Source organism: Malurus melanocephalus, unplaced genomic scaffold (assembly GCF_030028575.1).
Source record: "Malurus melanocephalus ecotype Western Australia unplaced genomic scaffold, MMel_1.1 scaffold_0, whole genome shotgun sequence".
Lineage (NCBI taxonomy): Eukaryota > Metazoa > Chordata > Aves > Passeriformes > Maluridae > Malurus > Malurus melanocephalus.
This window is the reverse complement of record NW_026623232.1, coordinates 1,866,958-1,885,826: the sequence shown is the minus strand read 5'-3', so window position 1 is coordinate 1,885,826 and position 18,869 is coordinate 1,866,958. Positions and strand designations below refer to the sequence as shown.

Genomic DNA, 18,869 nt, shown 5'->3' with positions numbered 1-18,869 from the left:
GATGATGTGGACTGCCATACTTGTGACTTTCCTAGGGCTCATAAACTCAAGGATTAAGGCATTCTGTGCTAAATGCCTGTCTCCTTTCTATAACATGACTGTTAAGAGGAAAAATAGGATGAAGAAATGAAGTGTACATGCCCAGATGAGCTATTCTTTCTCTCTGGCATACTGATGGTTCATAAAGCATGCTATGGGGCGAACATAAAAGAATAGGGCATACCACCTGTCTTCTGGTCAGAAAACCCATTTTGTACTTAAAGCCATCTTAGGCTAACTGTCATTAACATTTTCAGCTGCCTGTGGGATATGGCAAAGTACAGTACTACCACACATATTTTTGTTGTTGTTACTTCCAGGTGTTTAAGGAACAAGTCTAAATTGCTAAATGTGATGCAGTCCCCATTGTATCTCCCACATTAGTTACAGTACCTTGGGTAAGTATAATTATCAATAAATGAGGAGCATCTGAGATACTTTAAGAAAGGCTTAATTAAAAATCCAGGCAGAATTAAAAAAAAAAAAAACTGAACAAGGAAAAAAAAAGAAAAAATAAAAAAGAAAATAAATTACTCACAAGTTACTAGGCCTGGCATACAAATATACATATGCTTTTACCATAAGCATCTTGCAGTCTTTTAATATTAGTCTATATTTCACCAAATGCTCTGCTGAAAATGTTTATTTTTTTTATAATGTAGATATACATAAAGAAGTCAGGTCACACAACACTCAGCCCCTATTCTGCTGCCTTCTAATAGATTGGCTTAAAAACTAGCAAAATCTGCAACATCACTTTGAATTTAAAGTTTAAGTATAGTCAAGTACACTATGCCACAAGACATTTAAGAATGAGTCAGTTTGAAAATACAGGATGTCCAAGTAGATTTTTTCTTCAAACATTGTTTTACCTGATTTCTCTTTTGTGACCACCCCAGTGAGGAATAGCTGCTTAAAGTCCACAGCTGAGATTAGAACTGAAAGATACTACAGGCTAAAACATTGCTAGATGTTCTGAAAGACAGAAATAGGAAGTGAACTGAAAAAAAGAGAAATTCCACCAAATCACGCACATTATAAACGTAATTAAAATAATTTTAAAAGGATAAAAACATGAAGATTAAATTTACCTTTATCTTACAGTATCTTTGTTCACATCAATGTTTCTTTTGTTCTCTATTACACATTTAATCACTCTTGGACATCAACCATAACAGCAAAAACTCAAATACCTAACTGATAATTAAGCACAATAATATTTATAAGTTAGTTTATTCTGTAGATAGAACATTTAACTCAATGCACAAATACAATGAAAATAAAATTTTGTTTTAAAGATCAGAGGAGTGCCATGCCAGTCACTCTTTAATGGAATAAAGCAGTAATTTTTGGTTTCAGAACAGTAATATAAGTTTAATAAAATGACAGAGCTGGAATGTTATTAACAGAAACAATCTTTAGAGATGATAATTGACAACTACATCCCTATTGAACTGTCCTATTTAAAGTACAGGATTTTTAAGGGACTATATCAAAAGGGAAAAACTAGCTTTTCAAACATTATTTCTTTTCTCAAAAGCAAAACATGGTGGAACAGTCAGGCACAAAAAGAAAAGAAGAAAACATCTCAGAACAGAAAGCAAGCTGAGTTTACTCCACTAAATCCTGCATTACCAGAGGTAATTAGGATGAGAGACATGAGTTGATACTGCATTGTAGCTATGAGAGCTACAAAATAAATGGACTAGTGGAGATAGAAGACAATAATCCTGTAAGTCCAATGCCTAGGTCTTATGCCACATCATCTGAACAAGCCAAAACATTTATCATTGTGATGACTGGCAAACAGCATATGGGTAGAACACACATTCAAACTTTACCATTTGATCTGATCAGCACCACTTTCACCAGAAGTCAGCTACATTGCCTGTGGAGCGCCAGACTTTCAGTCCCCCTGCACTGCCATCTGGGGCTCACCTGGCACTGAGCCCTGGGAGAAGTCTCCCCACACACTCCTTTACTATATTTCACTTGTGACGCTGCTGAAATCATGAACTGTTTTGAGGAGCAACAGATGGCATGGAGGGAGAGGAAGCAAGAATAAGAAATGAGAAAGGAAACTTAACTGAAAAGATCCAACCATAAACTTCTTTTACCGAAGCATTTTCAGTCAGCTAGGGTTCCTTCTTTTTACTTGCTTATTTATTAATTTATTTTGATATGTTCCATCAGCTTTTGAACTCAAACTAAAAAAAAAAAAATTCAAAAAAACACTGTTTATGCTGTGGTCTAAAACCTTGAATAAGCACATGGGATTCTGACATCATGCAGAAGAGACAAGACATAGCTCTGACAGGCTACCCTAGAAGTTTCTGCTTTAGACTGGGAGATGTTGACTTTTCTGTAAAACAAATCTGGGGTTTCTGTATGTGCATGTTACTAAAAGTCATTAAATGTAGATTTTTCTGGAAAACTGAGAAACATGTGAAACAATAGGCAGTTACAAATAAATGAAAACATCCAATAATATTCACTTCTAAAAAAAGTTCTATTAAAAATAAGAGAACAAAAATGCAACAATATGATTGAGTAGAGAGAGCAGAATGGAAAGATACTGTCAAAAAAGAAAATTAAGGTCTCTGAGGGGTTAATACTTATGTCACTTAAGGTAAATGTGTTTATGTGAATACATGATCAATGCTCTTGTGTTTTTATATTTTCAAGTACAAGCCAAACCAAATGGGATTTTTGCCTAAATAAAACTTGTCAGAATTGGCCCTCTTACACAGGTGAAGTAACAACAGCCTAACATACTTTCAGAGTTTCAGATAATAATGTTCAGATTCAAATAGCATTATGATAAAATTTGTCCCTTGGGTGTATGTCAGTTTAAATATCTGTTCTCATCAAGTTCTCAGTCTGCACTTGTTCTCAGTGGAGATATTTAGATTTAAAACATCTTTCAAACTGAACTTTATCTATGTTTTAATAGAAAGTAGCCTTTCTCAGTCCTGAAGTCATAATTTCTTTGCTAACTATTTAAGCATAACTGCTTCTGCTAACAAAGACGGCTCTTTAAGAGCCTATCATTGCCAAAAGTAATCAATATAAAGTATTTAGAATCACCAAGGCATTAAAATAGTTGAAGCATATTATAAGTAAGACAGATAACTGAATCCTTGTTCACATCATCAAGTAGAATATGACTTTTGATATTTTTTTCATTAAATTTTATAATATACTAATTTAGAAAGCACCTATGTTTCATAACAGGATTGAATATTGTGCTTTATAGTAGATACAATTTAGCTGCAAAAAATATGATGTTTAAAGTGTGGCTCTGAATTTCATACTTGGTAGTGTGCTAAATAAACCATGAATAAGATTACTTTCAGATTTAATGGAAAAAAAATTGAGGAGTTTTGCTGCTTTTTAGAAATCTGGCTTGTTAAAGAAATTTTAAATTGTTTTAGATATCACAAAAACAATACTGAAGTACAGAATTTGCAGGAGATTGATGCRTTTTTGAGAAAACAATCTCTCTGAGCTAAAATCGACCCAGATTTGTTTGACCAAGACTTCAGGGACATAATTTCCTGAAAAACTAAAAAAAAAAATATTTAGTTAACTTGTGGTATAGCCAGGTTTTACCAGGGCTTATGGAACCTGAAAGAAGAGGTGGAGCTATTATTCATTTTATTTCTCTTACTGCAGTCCAAACAGCAACTGCTTAGATTCAATCCTTTTTATGTGAAGYAAGGTTCTGGATGAAACACAAAATCATTCCTCCTGACCACTAAAAAGCACACAGTTAAGAACTCAAGAGAAACAACTTACCGTAAACAGCAGTGAATCTATGATGTGGAACCTGACAATACATCTAACAGCCTTTTTTTTTGTGTACACCTTTGATGCTTTTCCTTTCAATCATTCTGGAACAAAACTATGACTATTTGAACAAAAGGAATATTTTCAAACTCGAGCTCTCCTGGATATGTAACACTTAAATTCTTCTATCAACTGAAAATTACTCCCAAAAGCTGTGGTCTAGTGTTACCAATCCATTTACAAAACAACCTGCATAATCCTGCACCTCAGCCAGRAGTTATCATGCAACAAAAATGTAGTTATTATTGCAACATTTTGCCCTCAAAACATTGGTTTACATTCATCCTAGGCAGCCTCAGTAATACAGTTTGTGAATTTCCAGCCAGTGGGGAGGAAGCAGTAGGGAAGAACCACAGATCCTCTTTCCCTATGAAGCAGCCACCCACCACCACAATCCACAATGGGCTCAATGATGTCCTTAGTAGATAACTAAGGACATAATTTGATTTACAGCCTTTCCTGAAAAATCTCAGCTGCGTAAATTCTTATGAGCAGCCATATGAAATGTAAAATTCTCCCTCTGGAAAAGGAACAATAGTTCTGACACCTGCTTCTTTCAGGGTGTGTTGAGTAGTAAACCCTTGTAAAAGACCTGACCAAGGAAGACTTTAAGGTTCAGTTTGCTTATGCCTGTGTYTGGTAAGAAGGCCTTGGTCTAATGAGACAAAAATTCAAATTTTATCAGCTTGGAAACTTAAAATCACCCCAAATTTATTAGCTCAGTTAAAGTATTTTAACAAAGCAAGAACTTGTTCAACTACTTAATTCCTTTACTCAAGGATAGATACAAAATACAAGACAGAAGTTTGGCAGTTTTATTCTGTATGAAACATATCAACTTAAGATTATATACACTTAGAAGCTTAAAGGAAACATTCTGTACATGAAATATTACATGGCTTTGCCTGGGTTTTTAAAAACTTCTGCTTGGTTGAAAAACTATTGCTACAAAGTACGATAATAGACACACTTTCTTGTCAAGGCACTGGTTTTGTCAATAAAAACCCCTGTACCAGAAAGGTACTAAACAGTACTAAAACTCATTTTTCTTTTTGTCTATACTAAAATTATCACACAAAAATTATCAACTAATTCTCAGAGTCTGATACAGTACTGTCATCAGAACTTTTCTAGTACAATTAATGGCTTCATTTGTACATAAGACTGAGATCACAGTATCTTTAATCTAGACTTCCAAAGTTTCCAAATATTCAGATTTGAAATGTCACATGAATGCTTTTTAACTATTCAGCAGTTAGACACAATAACAATATTTATGTGCAGATAACATTTTAAATATTCAACAATAGAAAGCAACATATCAGAGCCTTCACTTCTAATTGTAGGAAAACACTTCCCTATTACTATTTTTGAAGGAGTGAATGGTGAACTGTGGACTTGCTGTAATACTTTTCAGCACAAAAATAAGGTATTATAAGGTATTGTTTTCACCAGTGAAAGGTAACAACTATATAACTATTTAACTGCACCCAGGACTACCCAGTTGTGCTGAACAGAAGAGACTAACACATTCAGCTGAAACTGCAAAGAATTGAGGTGGCAGATGGTAATTACTGATACTGGAAGTAAGCCTGGATAAAGGTGGTTAGAACTTCAGTTTAATGCCTCATCTATGAGGTGTTGCAATCGTGAGATAAAAGTTTTTCATGTTTAGATGGGAATGTGGCTCATTATGGACATATTAGAGGAAAAAAATAACTTCTTCTAAAGCACAAATATCAACTTTTCTTGTACATTTCTTTAAAAAAAATACCTGATTAAGCTATGAGACAATGATAGACCAGAATGGCCCATGTATCACCAGATTAAAAGCCCTTTCCATATGTCTATACAACATTAGAGATGAAAATCTTATTTCCACTTGATTATTTTTTCAAATTGTTACTGAATAAGTAATGGCTATTTACTTGATATTTTATTCCACAGTATTATGAACATGAGACACAGGATTTGATCCACAACTCTGATCCTGAGTTTGTGCATGTGGAAAAATAAAGAGAGAYTGTAAGTTAAATAAGCAAATTCAGTTTGAGATTTGAAGTTTTTAAAGTCTGCTGTGATTTAACTCCAGCAACCCAAGTAAAATGATCTTTCTAGCATAAATTATTCCTGTCCTTCCACTAGAAGCATGTGAAGGAGATGAGAATGAAGGCCAGTTATGTATGCCATTTGAAAATTTCAAAGCACTAACCACCACAATAATACATGCAATACTCCAATTGCATATATTGGACACCAGAAACACGTTTTTCAAAGTGGTTATGTAAGTAAAAATACTAGATTCTGAAAGCATGCTCTCTGCTATCTGTTGGTAATACTTTAAACTGTCCCAGTAATAAACCTTCCCTGTTTTTAAATAATGAAAGACATAAGAAAAAATATACTGGTATGTTGCTTTTAATATTTCAGCCTATGCACCATGCTCATGAAATACAGAGTTGATAAAAGACACTGAGGAAAATTATCTACTCAAAAATGTTATTTCTCTGCACTAATCTGCACAAAGATGCCAAAACACTTCATTTGTATGTTCCTTTTATATCAAAGTATTAATCAAAATGTTGTAGTCATAACAGCCCGATTGGATGGCCAGGGCAAGTTACAAGTCTGAAGTGAAAAAGAAAGGACTGTTACCATTTTCTAAACTTTGTTCTGTCTTGGGGCCCATTTCACAAATTCATCCTCATATTAAAACACTGAGCAGGATGTAATTGTTCTAGACTGCAGTATTTAGTCCACTCACTAGGTCTGAGACCAGGGTCACTATAAAATTGTCTGTAAAGCAGCATTCCCAGAATCCCGGAATGTGATCAATACTAAACAGCTTCACCAACTTTTCAATTTTTAAATGAAAATCAATTTTCTGTGTACTGAAGACTGTTTGTTTAGAATGATTGTAAAAGCTGTAAAATTGTATGCAACTGAGTGGGAAACTGTCCTGGAAGTCTGTGATGTTTAATTACATATCAAGAYGAAATTACACTGGTTTCCTTTTTCCCTTTATACAAAGGTTTGTTTAACCACTTTAAATTCTGATCTTGAGCCACCTACTATTTCTGTGATTTTCGGTTTACTTTGTTAAATGTGTTTTTACCTCTTCCTCCAATACTTTTCAAATCCTGACTGCTTCTATCATTAACCCACTGATAAGTCCATTATAGAATTAACACATTCTTCCCATGACTGTTTTTTACCTGGAACAACTAAGTAAGATTTCAATGTTCTAAATATTAGGTAGYGTCTTAACCAGTTACATGCTTAGTTCTCTGAAGCTGGAATGGAAAATAAACATTTTTCAGTAATAAAGCAATTATTCTGGAAATAAACATATCCAGAAGTAGAGAATATATATATATTTGCAGAGTAATAGTATACATTATTCTTTTGATCTAACAGCCTTTAAGTTCTGGAGCTATACTCTAAACTGTTATTAAAACAACCCACAAAACTTAATCCAAACATTTATTTGCAGAACAAAAATATCCACATCTCAAAATTATAGTAATGAACTAACACTACAAATGCATGCTGGGAGCAGAACCTGCACCTGACYATAAGAATATCATTCCACACAATGTTCAGTGAAGGAGAATGCACTATGTGTACCATAGGCAAATGCTGTTAAGATATGTATGATTTTAAATTAAATCAATCACAAGACTAACATGCAGGCTCTTCAGAAAGCAATGAATTTTCCACCAAACTATGAGTTAAATAGATCAGGGTAATATTTGGTCATTTACACTCACAGACTTTAGACAAGAAAGTAGATAATGTTGGTTTTCAACACCACTCTTCACAGTTTATTAAAGGCAATACTGTTCCAGTAGGCCTTTTGTGGTGGTGAAATGACTCAATTTAAGAGATCAGTTGCAAAACAAGTGGTCTCAGACATCTTCAGAAGGTGAAAAAATGAAAAATACACACATATATGAAAACATTCCACCTATTTTCCAGATATTTTAGAATATTACTCAGTATTTCCATCAAAAGAAAATACATACTGTAGCTAAGTGTCTCAAGATTCAGGACAGTCAGGTGTACTGTATGTCACGTGTACTTCTCATGGTGTTAGATTAGTACTTGTTGGAATGTGTTATTTTTAAAGGCACTTCTCAATGGAGTAAGAAGGTAAAACTTCATATCCTTCAATTTAAACTGAATACAGCCATCAATTCTTGATTTATAAAAATGACAGAATAGTAGTTTTAGTAAATACTTAGAGAGCACATTGTTTTTCTAAGATTTTACAGGGTATGCAATATATTAGAGGGGCTTAGGCATCAGAAATGTTTAAAATCAATCCTAATTCTATAAGCAATCATTTTAAAACACTATGAAACTTACATACAATAAAATGAAAAATTTCTTAAGCAAAATCTGAATTCTTGCCTACAAATGTTGACAATGTATTTCTAGATTGCAGAACATCCCTTTCCCCCTCCCACTATTCACTGGTCTCATTAAAGATGCCACAGTGCTATGAAAACCTGTTCTAAAAAGTCCTAAGGGAAAAGTTTCCTAGGGTCTTTGAAATTCCTCCTTTTCCTATTTCATACAGATTTCTAACACCAACACCATTCCTGTAGTTTCTCAAAAAAGGCAAAAATAAAAATACCCCCTAGATATAATCTTTGTATTTTCTATTACACTTCTCAGGTTCCTTTTGGTTTTTGAAACAAATGCAAACTGAATTGYGAAGTTATATCATCTGTATTTTAATTTTAGTTGATTTTTTTATCGTGAAATAGTAGATGGCATTTGACTGCTCTACTCCCCATACTTACAAGAACCTTATAGGAATGTGATTTACTCACTGACATAACCTGAAAATATTTTTAGTTCCATCTGGTTTTTGTCTATTTTTTTAAATTTAACTGTAGGCACAAACAAATAAACAAATAACAAACAAAACCCCACAAAACCCAAAGCATTGCTTCAGGTTTCTATCTCTATGGCAAAAAACATAGGGCAAGGATGTACCTCCTAYCTATATGAAAAATCCTTCCTTCTGCATATAGGTGTTTTCCTGTATTTTTGTTTTCATTTTTCTCCTTGGTTCTTCCTCCATCTCTAAGAYCATTCTTGCTGTGTAGAACTATGGTAAGAAATCTGAACTTTTCATGTAATCATAGCCAAGAGTTGGTCTACAAACTACTCTCTAGGAAGCATTGAATACCAATGCTAAGACTTGTCTAGCATCATAACCAGAAAATACACTCAGCACAACTATCTCTGTTGTTTCCAGAAACAGAAACCATTAATATTTCTAAATATTTTAGCCAGATGAGTGTTGTGATATTGAGTTATTGGATTGATCTCCTGCATATTCTTTGCTTAGGAAACAATTCTGCTTAATATTGATGGTGATGAAAGGTCATGGACCCCTAAGCTGGAAGTTTCTATTGTGTATAGTGCTCCTATACTGATTGCACCAATTTGAATAAGCTTGGTATGTATTTAAAATGCTCTTACAAATACTAAGTTTGGCAACTGATAAATACTTTAGCCCTCTTTAATAACTAATATCCATGAAATGATGACAAGACTTAGTCTTGAAGTAGTTGTTGTATTCAACACAAGCATTATTACATACAACTTCAACTCAGAGCAAAAAGATTTGTGGAAAGGCATATGACCTTCTTCCTACTACAATGGCCATCCCCTAATTAAGCAATGCATCTGATAGTCATTAACAGGAATGAGATAATGAATCACTTTCTCTCTTCTTTGTTAATTTGCTGTAACCAAGCGGCTAATGGATGTCAGAGCTGAGTGATTGCACTGATTATAGTGATTTATAGTTGCAACAAAACAATTTAAAAGCATTCTGATTATTCATGTTAAAGATGCTTTATGTTTTGTTTACTAAATGTTTTATGTTCCCCCTCATGCCCCTCTATACACATCAAGACAGGTCTTGCTAGAAAACTTGAAAGTTCTAAGATTTTTTATTGTTTCAGAGTAAGGCATTTCATTTTGTTTATAAAAAAAAAAGTTTACCCAGTAGAAATGAAAAGCCTTAGGGTGGAAAGAAAACTTCAGTGGTGCCTAGTTCAAAAGAAGACGGAAATAAGAGGAAATAAGGCAAACTTCAAGCCACTTACCTTAGGGCTCCCAGTCCCTTCCTCATTCTCTGCAGACACATCAGTAGCCAGTATCTCTGCTTTGATGATATCCAGAGCCCTAAGAATCCARCTGTGTTGCCGTTTGATTTGCCTCTGTAGTTCCTTCCATTGACTTGCAATCATCTGCAGCATGTCCTTCAGTCCTACTCCAAAATGAAGGGGGGAAAAGTAAAAGCTGTTAACTCAATAGCATCTTTCAGTGTTATACTTTATTGAAATAATTAGCAGGATATTTAAAATAATAAATGCAACAAGAGTTTTAATATGTTTTCTCATCAATAAATCCAAGCTTTACYATTGCTCATTCTGCAAAACAGTGCTACAGGGACAAACATTTCTTTCAGCCAGCATGTTAAATTTTGACTGTGTTTCAGCTGACATCTTCAAGGGAAAAATTCTACATAAACTGTCATTTCTCTGCAGTAGGGAACACTGTGGCAATCACCCCTCTAATATCTAGTCTTTGTCTTGAAACATTTTGTAATCATCCAAATACAGTTTTCTTACTTACAGGTCCTTCAAATATTTTCTGTAGTTTACACATTGCTGTTTTCTACATCTATGATGACATGCCCTTCTTTGCTATGGCTTCTCTATCTTTTTGGAACTGTACATGGAAGTCATTAATTTCCTATAGCTTTCACTTTACTCAGGTCTGTCTGATGTTGTGAAACGATAGAGGCACACATACAACATGATGAGAGAACAGTATACCAAAGAATAACTTCAACCCGGATGAAAAGCATGCTAAGTAGGCCAAAATTAAGATGGCATTCCACAGCAGTATATGCTGATTAAACCCCTATTAGCAGACAAGTCACACAAACATCTAAAAATACAGGAGGTGGTAGGGATAAAGGGAAACCAGTATATCTCTCTCCCTCCTCTCAATTTAAGGACTCTGAAGAAAAAGACAAGCCTAACCAAAGGAAAAAGGTATTTTTAATTTTAATCTAGTTCTCATAAATATATTTAAATCAATGTAAGAAATAGTTTAACTGGTAAAATAAAGCTTTACCAATGCAATTACTCATGCAGAGTATGTAAATACATATATATATTTGAAATCCTAGTTCATTATCTTAATGTTATTTCCATAGCACCTACATCAAAGAATATGTCAGTGTGAAGTTTTCAGTGATGTGATTTCAATTGAAACTCAGCTGAACAGCAAGACCAAAATAAAATGAACAGACTATTTGCAGGCAGTATTTCATTTTATAAGTATCACTGCATTGTATGCAGTATATGAAACATTTATAAATCTTGAAGGTCAATCTGATAATGTAAATATTAATAATACATAAGGAAGTGAATATATGCAGTAATTTACAGCAATGCTTCTTCATTCTTTAATAGTCTGGAGACATAAAGACTTGCAATATTTCAGAAGGATTTACCTGATTTGTGAGATACAATAAGCTCAAGAAGTTGGCGTCCTTCTTCTACCACTGYTTCTTTTAAAGCACAGTGGCTATCTACATTCAACTTAAAACTCTGAAAAAAAAAAAAGAAAAGAAAAAAAGAGAGGAAAAAACCATCAGCATCAAACATTTGGAGAGGCAGTTATCATAAAAAACACGTACAAAATTACTTGCTGGTTTTTATCAAGAACCACATCCCAATTCACCCAATAGCCAAATTAATTTGTGATACTAAAAGCTATTGATATTTTGGATCTGGGCTCAAAATGTTTCCATTAGATCAGCAAAGTGCATCTGTGTTGAAACAGCTGACAAATCTAGACATTCATTAGGTTTTATGAAAAGTCACAACCCGTAGGCTATATCTGGAGTAACAGTGTTCTATAAAATACACTAAATTTATGCCACAACATATGAGCTCTGTTTTTTTTCAGAGTTCTTTGAAATGTTGGTGATAGCACTATTTATGAAACCATAAAAAAATTACAGCATTGAATATATTGGCCTTATGTGCACTTATACAAATCTATTAATATTGTGTTCCTAACTCTCATATCCATTTTCAAAGAACAAACCAGTCTGCTTTAGATCTCTGCATTCTTAATTTGCAAAGCAAGTACTTTTCAACCTTTTTTTCCCCAATAATTTTAGTAGTTTACAAATGATCTCTGTTTTGACAGTCAATAAAATATTTTCTTTCCTTTTTTATTATTTTATTTTAATAAATTGCATTAAAATCTAGTGATAGAGGAACTGGAAACATGCTATACTGTATATCATGCCATTTAATACACCAATGATAACTCAGACAAATTTTTTAATCATTTGCTAAAGCTTCTTACTACACTTGCTTGTAAGAAAGTGAAATAGAACACAATAGAGAAAAGGATACTTGCTGTATTTAATAATAAATTGTGTGCAGACCTAAACACATACATGCAACACATTTTCTCTTTGAAATGTCTATGGAATAAATTGAAACAATATTTAACCACTTGGAAAAAAAGAGCTTTTCCTTCTCTTGGGAATGAGTTAACTGGCAGAGACAAAAGGAGACTTTGCAAGTGCACATTCATAGCTTCTGGTTTTCATAAAACTTACTCATACATCTTCAGATGGTAGTGACCATGCTACTAGTGGCGTGGTAAACACCACAGAATACTCAAAAGCCCTCAATTCTTAGGGAAGTAACCATTTTCTTTCTTTCCTGACCCATGCAGTCAGGTTGATTGACATAGCAAAAAATAATATTGCCAGAACAGTAATAAAACGAGGTACTTCCACTGTATTTGTCATGGTTCAAAGAGGTGTGTTGCTGAGAAAAAAAATCTTAACAGTCTTTCAGACAGCATTATACCTGACAATGATAGAACATTTTTGAGAATTCTCCATTCAAATAAAGAGTAATAAACAGAAATTTCGCTACTTTCACCATTTTATCTATCCCAATTCTCCTTGTAAGGACATCTGAATATACTGTTTTGTACATGCTCTTGAACAACTGGGACARTCAAGAGAAACTAAATGGAAAAAAGATGCCTAGTTTATGTCTTTCCCTTTCTTAAATCTAGAGTTTTATGAACCCAAATCTAGAAGTACTTTTTCTTTGATAAGAGCATGTCTGAACAAGCACTGACAATATTTAATTTACTGTTTACTTAAAACAGGCTTGTACTGAATAGTTTGTAATCATGCACTTCACAGGAAATGCACTATGCGTGTGCCTCACACAGCAAAAGAGAACCTAAAGGACCTGAGAGTAGGTTGTGTAATTTCATATAATTGAAGTTGAGTATAGATGCAGCTGGATGTGGCAGTGTCTCGAGATGATGTGGATGTGTTTGATAGGAAAATTGGAAAAGATGAGGTATTCTCTTTCATTAGGGAAAAAAAGGAGACTTGCTGTCCTAGAAAAGATTCATTTAACGTAATGCACCAGATACTACAATACAGCTTGATTTTCAGGTGCACCTATTAACCAGTAATAATGTTAAACTGAAGAAACAAAAAATGATGAATAAAGATGGGGCCAAACTTTTGRTTTCTGACTAGCAATATTCTCCTTGTGCAAAATTCTTGTTTTATGGATAAATTATGAGTGGTACAAATGCCATGAACATACATGAAATTAAGCAAAAATAAACTTTTACCAGCACAGAGGCAGCATGTCATGGTTTAACCCCAGCAACTATGCATCACACAATCTCTCACTTACTCACTGCTTAGTGGCATGTGAAAAAGAATCAGAAGGGTAAAAGCTAGAAAACTTGTCATTTAGGATAAAGACACTTTCATAGGAAAAGCAAAATCCATGCACAAAGCAAAGAAAAATTAGGAATTAATTCATCGCTTCCCATGGGCAGACAGGTGTTCAACCATCCTCAGGAGAGCAGGGCTTCATCACACATAATGTGACTTGGGAAGATAGATGCTGTAACTGAAGATAAATGCTGTAACTGCGTCCACCACTTCCTCYTTCTTTCCCCAACTTTAGGTACTGAGCATGATGCCATATRGWATGGGATACCCCTTTGGTCACTCAGGGCCAGCTGTCCCAGCTGTGTCTGYATCCAGGTCCTTGTGCAACCCCAGCCTACTGGTTGGTGGGCTGGTAGAAGGAGCACTAAAAGCCTTGGCTCTGTGTAAGTCCTGCTCAGCAGTWACTGAAATATCCCTGTATTATCAGCACGGTTTTTACCACAAACCCATAACATGGCCCCAGACTACMTACTGTGAGGAAAATTAACTCTATCACAGCCAAAATCAGCACACATTATTAAAAAGAGAACCATTCGTGTAAGTATGAACACAAACAGAAGCAAATGTTGYCGATGTAATGTAGTATGAGTTTTGAATTTAGAATTATGTACATATAATTTCTAGCAATTTCCTAAGGAAAAAGAATAACTTGACAAGGAAYACTGGAAGGAACAGCCCTCAATTAATGCTCAAAGTTTCTCATACCTTAGGGGCTGAAAATGTGACACATGAAAAAGATGAGCTGAAGATGCAACAAGTATTACATGTATATACAATGGAGAAATGCAAATTTGCACAGCTAAAGATAAAATCAGACCAAATATTTGGAATGGAGGAAGACCTTCAAACACAGAGGTCCTCTCCTATCCTGGATATTTCCTGTTCYCTGCTGTTTACTTATGGCATTTGGAAAATTGTAACTCTAACAGCGTGTGACCCAGGTACTCTGCTCYCCTCCTCCTCTGATCTTTCCTGATAATGAATGGAGCCTTTGCATCAGAAGAGAGGAAAGAAGAGGAGGGAAGTCAATTAATCAAAGCCATTTTTCCAGGCACATTTGCAGCTATAGAGCAGTCGAAATATCACACATGAGCACGTATACATTATGGAAAATGCATGTGCATTGGCCTGACAGCAGCTTTTTAAACAACACATTAATGTCATCCCTAGAACTACAGTGTATAAAATGTAGTTTACAAGATGCAACWAGCAAAATTTAGTTACAAAGTTCTCTGCACTATTCACAATCACCGTGTTCCTATATATAACTCTAAACTGTTCTTATTTAGCAAGAAAGGGAAAGTGAAGCGGGAATCACACAGTTTTGGAAAAGGTGTAGAACTGTAATAAATAGAATAAAAACTCCAAGAATGTAAATACAAGGCCCCAGGAGTGCTATCTTCTGCTGACAGCATGAGGCAACAGCGCCCAGCCTTCACAAAATGAAGGTGTTTCCTGACACTTAGGAAACTTATTGATCCACAAGACAATAGTGCAGAACATCCATGGGTTAAAAAAACAGACCTCCCAATCTATGTTGGACTCTGAACATGCTAAAAATAAAAGAGCACTTTCCCAGCATATAATAATTTCCCCCTTATATCTTATTTGTCTGTACAAATGGGGATAAGAAAAAATTGTTTGCACAAAAAAAATATTTTAAATACCCCACAGGATTTATTTTATGGCTGTAGCTAGTTAAATTTAGGAAACTTTGACTGCATAGGTATCCTGCACTATGTACACATTGAGCTCTGATATGCAACATTTCACCATTTTGTAACACTCTGTTCTTAGAAAATCTTTGTAATTTAGTAAAACACCTAGATCTTGATGTATTCATACAYCAGTAAGGACAGACAACTAGTAAATTTTTTTTATTTTCCGAGGCACAAAGACTTTGTATGAGCATGATTTTTTTAAAGTCATAATGCATTTATTGTTTCCAGTGCACTGTCTCTGAAATACAAATCAGCAACTAGGTATCATATGAACTTACAATGTATATATAAATATAGGTTAGTTTGGATGACACAGCAGTTTACATCTGTTGTCAGATTAAAACAATGTTTAAAAGAAATATTTTAATTTTCTCAGTCCAGCATACTATCAGAATGTGTGTACTGGGATATCCTGAAAGACAGTTTTCTTGAGGTTCATTTTTAATGTTTTTAAATRCCTTTAGGAAAAATATTACTGTTTCTAGAGTGCTTATTTTTAAARCAATGGTACAGACAATTAAAAATATCTTACTGTCTTGGATTCTGTGATTTTAGATTTAGGAAAAGAAAATTTAGTTTAAAATTTCCTAATAGCATTTTGCATTTTTTTTTTGAGAAACCTACAATATTACTGAAATATGAACTTCTGTATTTAGGTATARTTGAATGTATATTTTGGCTAAGAATGTAGCACTTTTAATTATAACACCCATTGTGACATGTAATTCAATTGTGAAATTTTGAGTAAAGGGAACAGTTGCTGGTGGAAAATTTATGGGACACCCATTTCATTTGTCTTAAAGAAAATATGACTCAAAACAATTCCTGAAAATTTATTCTTATATGCTTAATATACAGCTACTTTTTCAAGTCTAGTTGTCCTGGCACAGTTACCTTCCAATAATTTGCTATAATAAAATACCAAGGTATAAAGTTCTGAATTCAATTTTTGGTCATGGAATGGCAGCTGTCTATTTTCTTCTTTTTCTTTTTTTTTTCCCCTTGAGGACTTCTGATGACACAGAAAGTGTCTATTTAATAGGAAAGTGCCTATTATTTAAGTTAATAATTTGAGTTAACAAGCTAATAAGCCATGWAATAACCTAGTAGTATTTTCAGACTCCTGAATACTACCTACCAACAACATTCAGTTACCTAATAGGTAAGTTGTCCTTATTTTAACATGGAAATGGTCATASATTTAGCTTCTAAGAAAGCCTCCTATTTTGCAATTAAGCTTACTTGTTATTAAATAAGCATTACTAGGACTAATGGAGTTAAATTAGGAAATAGAAAATTTARGAAAAATATTAAATTTCCCAGGGAAGTCAGATTTATTAGATTGTATAGTAACCTCCTAAGGGGAATAGTGAAAGCCTGGATCTCTTGAGACCRTTAAATCTAGACTGGATAAAAATGTGGAAGTAAGGACTGCAAATGCACTGACAGAGCAGTAACCGAGATCTTTCACACGGCCACGGAATTGTGCTGGGTGAGCAAAACTAAATACAAAGAGAGAGGCTCTACTCCAGCAGTAATTCATACTTATGTAAAATCACCTTACCCCCATCTTCTCTGTCRCAGCTTCTGCCACTCCAGTATTAAACAATCAATGGGTTTTTTCCCTTTGCAACATCTTAAAAAAAATAACACGATCTTCCTTACATCAAATACTTTAAGGCCCTCACTTTCTGTTTCTCATTCCTCATTGCGTTTGTCGTCTTTTAGGTAATTTAGTCATGTTTTGAATGCATAGTTTTAGATGTGGAGAAAAAGAATAGTTCGCCATACTCTCCAGGAAGTCTATTTTGCAGATTTAGAAGTCATAAAGGCTATTTTTGTAGATGTTTTGTATTTCAAACTCATGTAAATTCTGCCRCCAACTCTAATTTATTTTCTGTGTTTCACTATGTAAATTTTTCTTTGATTTTGTCTGTCCAAACATTCTTCTATTGTCAAAAAAAGAAAGTTCACATGAGGCATCCTAAATTGAATCTCAGTTTGTTTATTATCAAGAGTCAATGAGGGAAGAACACAGGMAGGAAATGACATGGGCAAAATTGCTATACAGTGACACAATTGCTAAGTTGCCATAATCATGGTGAAMTGCACATGCAGACCACTGTATACAACTGCCCTTAATAATTTCTTGCCTTCTTGAAATACTCAGAAAATAATCTGCAGAAATCACAGTCTTCTGATTTGTTGGTCTTATACATTTCCAGGTACATCTTTTCTACCCAGAGACACATTATGCTGAAAACTATTTAATCAAAATATGTCCAAGTTGTATTGTCCTRCCACATGTAGAAAAAAAGCCACTTAAGAGATAAGAACTTTCCAAACCAAAACAAAATTCATGGGCATAGCCATCCTTGGCAAATATGGAGTTACCAAGAGGAAAATAACCTCTACATGTATATTATTTAAATGCAAATTTACTAACTAACAGACCAAGATGAACTCTGTGGCATTAAATAATACAATGTAGTTTTAAAACAATTCTTGAAAGATTTGAGTTTCAGGGGAATATGAAAGAGATGAAATTTGTTTTATATAYGTACAGATAAAATTTTTCAGATAATTTAATGGTGATCTAAAATTCCTTTTTAACAACACCTAGCTAATAAATTAAAATCCCAAATTGTTACCCAATTCTTATGTAGAATTAAGAAAGGGAGAGAAATTATCATAGGAGATGCAAATAAAAATATAACCTCCATTCATTTCCTGGATTTTCTGTATTTCTGCTGGATGCTTTGGCATCGCAAACACCAAAACACACACAGCAATTGTGTTATTTCTAGTACTTAAAATGTGAATGATATTATGCCTTTGAGTAACGTCGCATAGAACCCATGGGAGTGGACAATAGCTCTTGGCAGCTAAGTAAAAGCAAATTTTAATGTTGTTGAAAGTGTGCTTTTTTTGGCCTTTGAGATGCTGGCATTATATTTTTTCAAAGATTTCCAATCTCCAAATTTTATAAAAATAAATTGAATTTCACTTCCAAAAATAAATTACTGATCCTATCTGTATTGATAATACTGCATACTAAAATTTCAGTCAATAACATGCATTTTAACAAACCAAAAAAAATTACAATTGACACACTTCCTACATAAGCATTATTATTAAAAAAACAAACAAAAAAAAAACCAAAAAAAACCAAAACCACAACATTCATTTCAAATTATTTTTAGAGGTGTTTCAAAAGTTATTATCATGACAAAATTTTGGACATTACAATTTTCTCTTTTCCTTCAGTAGAAGCAGCAAAGCCATTTTAGGATGACATCCTAACATGTTTTTCCTCTGTTTTAATGCTGCTGTCCAGAGACAATTGGTGTGTCTCAGAACTAGAAAAGCTGGGACAGCTTTCCATGAAGCTAGCTAACAACCAATATGTTACAGATAGGCCCAGCACA

At 33.9% G+C, this 18,869-nt stretch overlaps 1 protein-coding gene across 1 annotated transcript in view; it reads right to left on the bottom strand.

Moving 5' to 3' along the window:
• AKAP6 (A-kinase anchoring protein 6) overlaps positions 1-18,869 on the bottom strand; it is a 212,129-nt gene that overhangs the window by 125,571 nt on the left and 67,689 nt on the right. Inside the window, exons 5-6 of the mRNA XM_057363796.1 lie at positions 11,438-11,534; positions 10,017-10,180 (exon numbers count right to left, since the gene is read on the bottom strand). Coding sequence (XP_057219779.1) covers positions 10,017-10,180; positions 11,438-11,534 — 261 coding nt within the window. The remainder of the gene's footprint in view (positions 1-10,016; positions 10,181-11,437; positions 11,535-18,869) is intronic.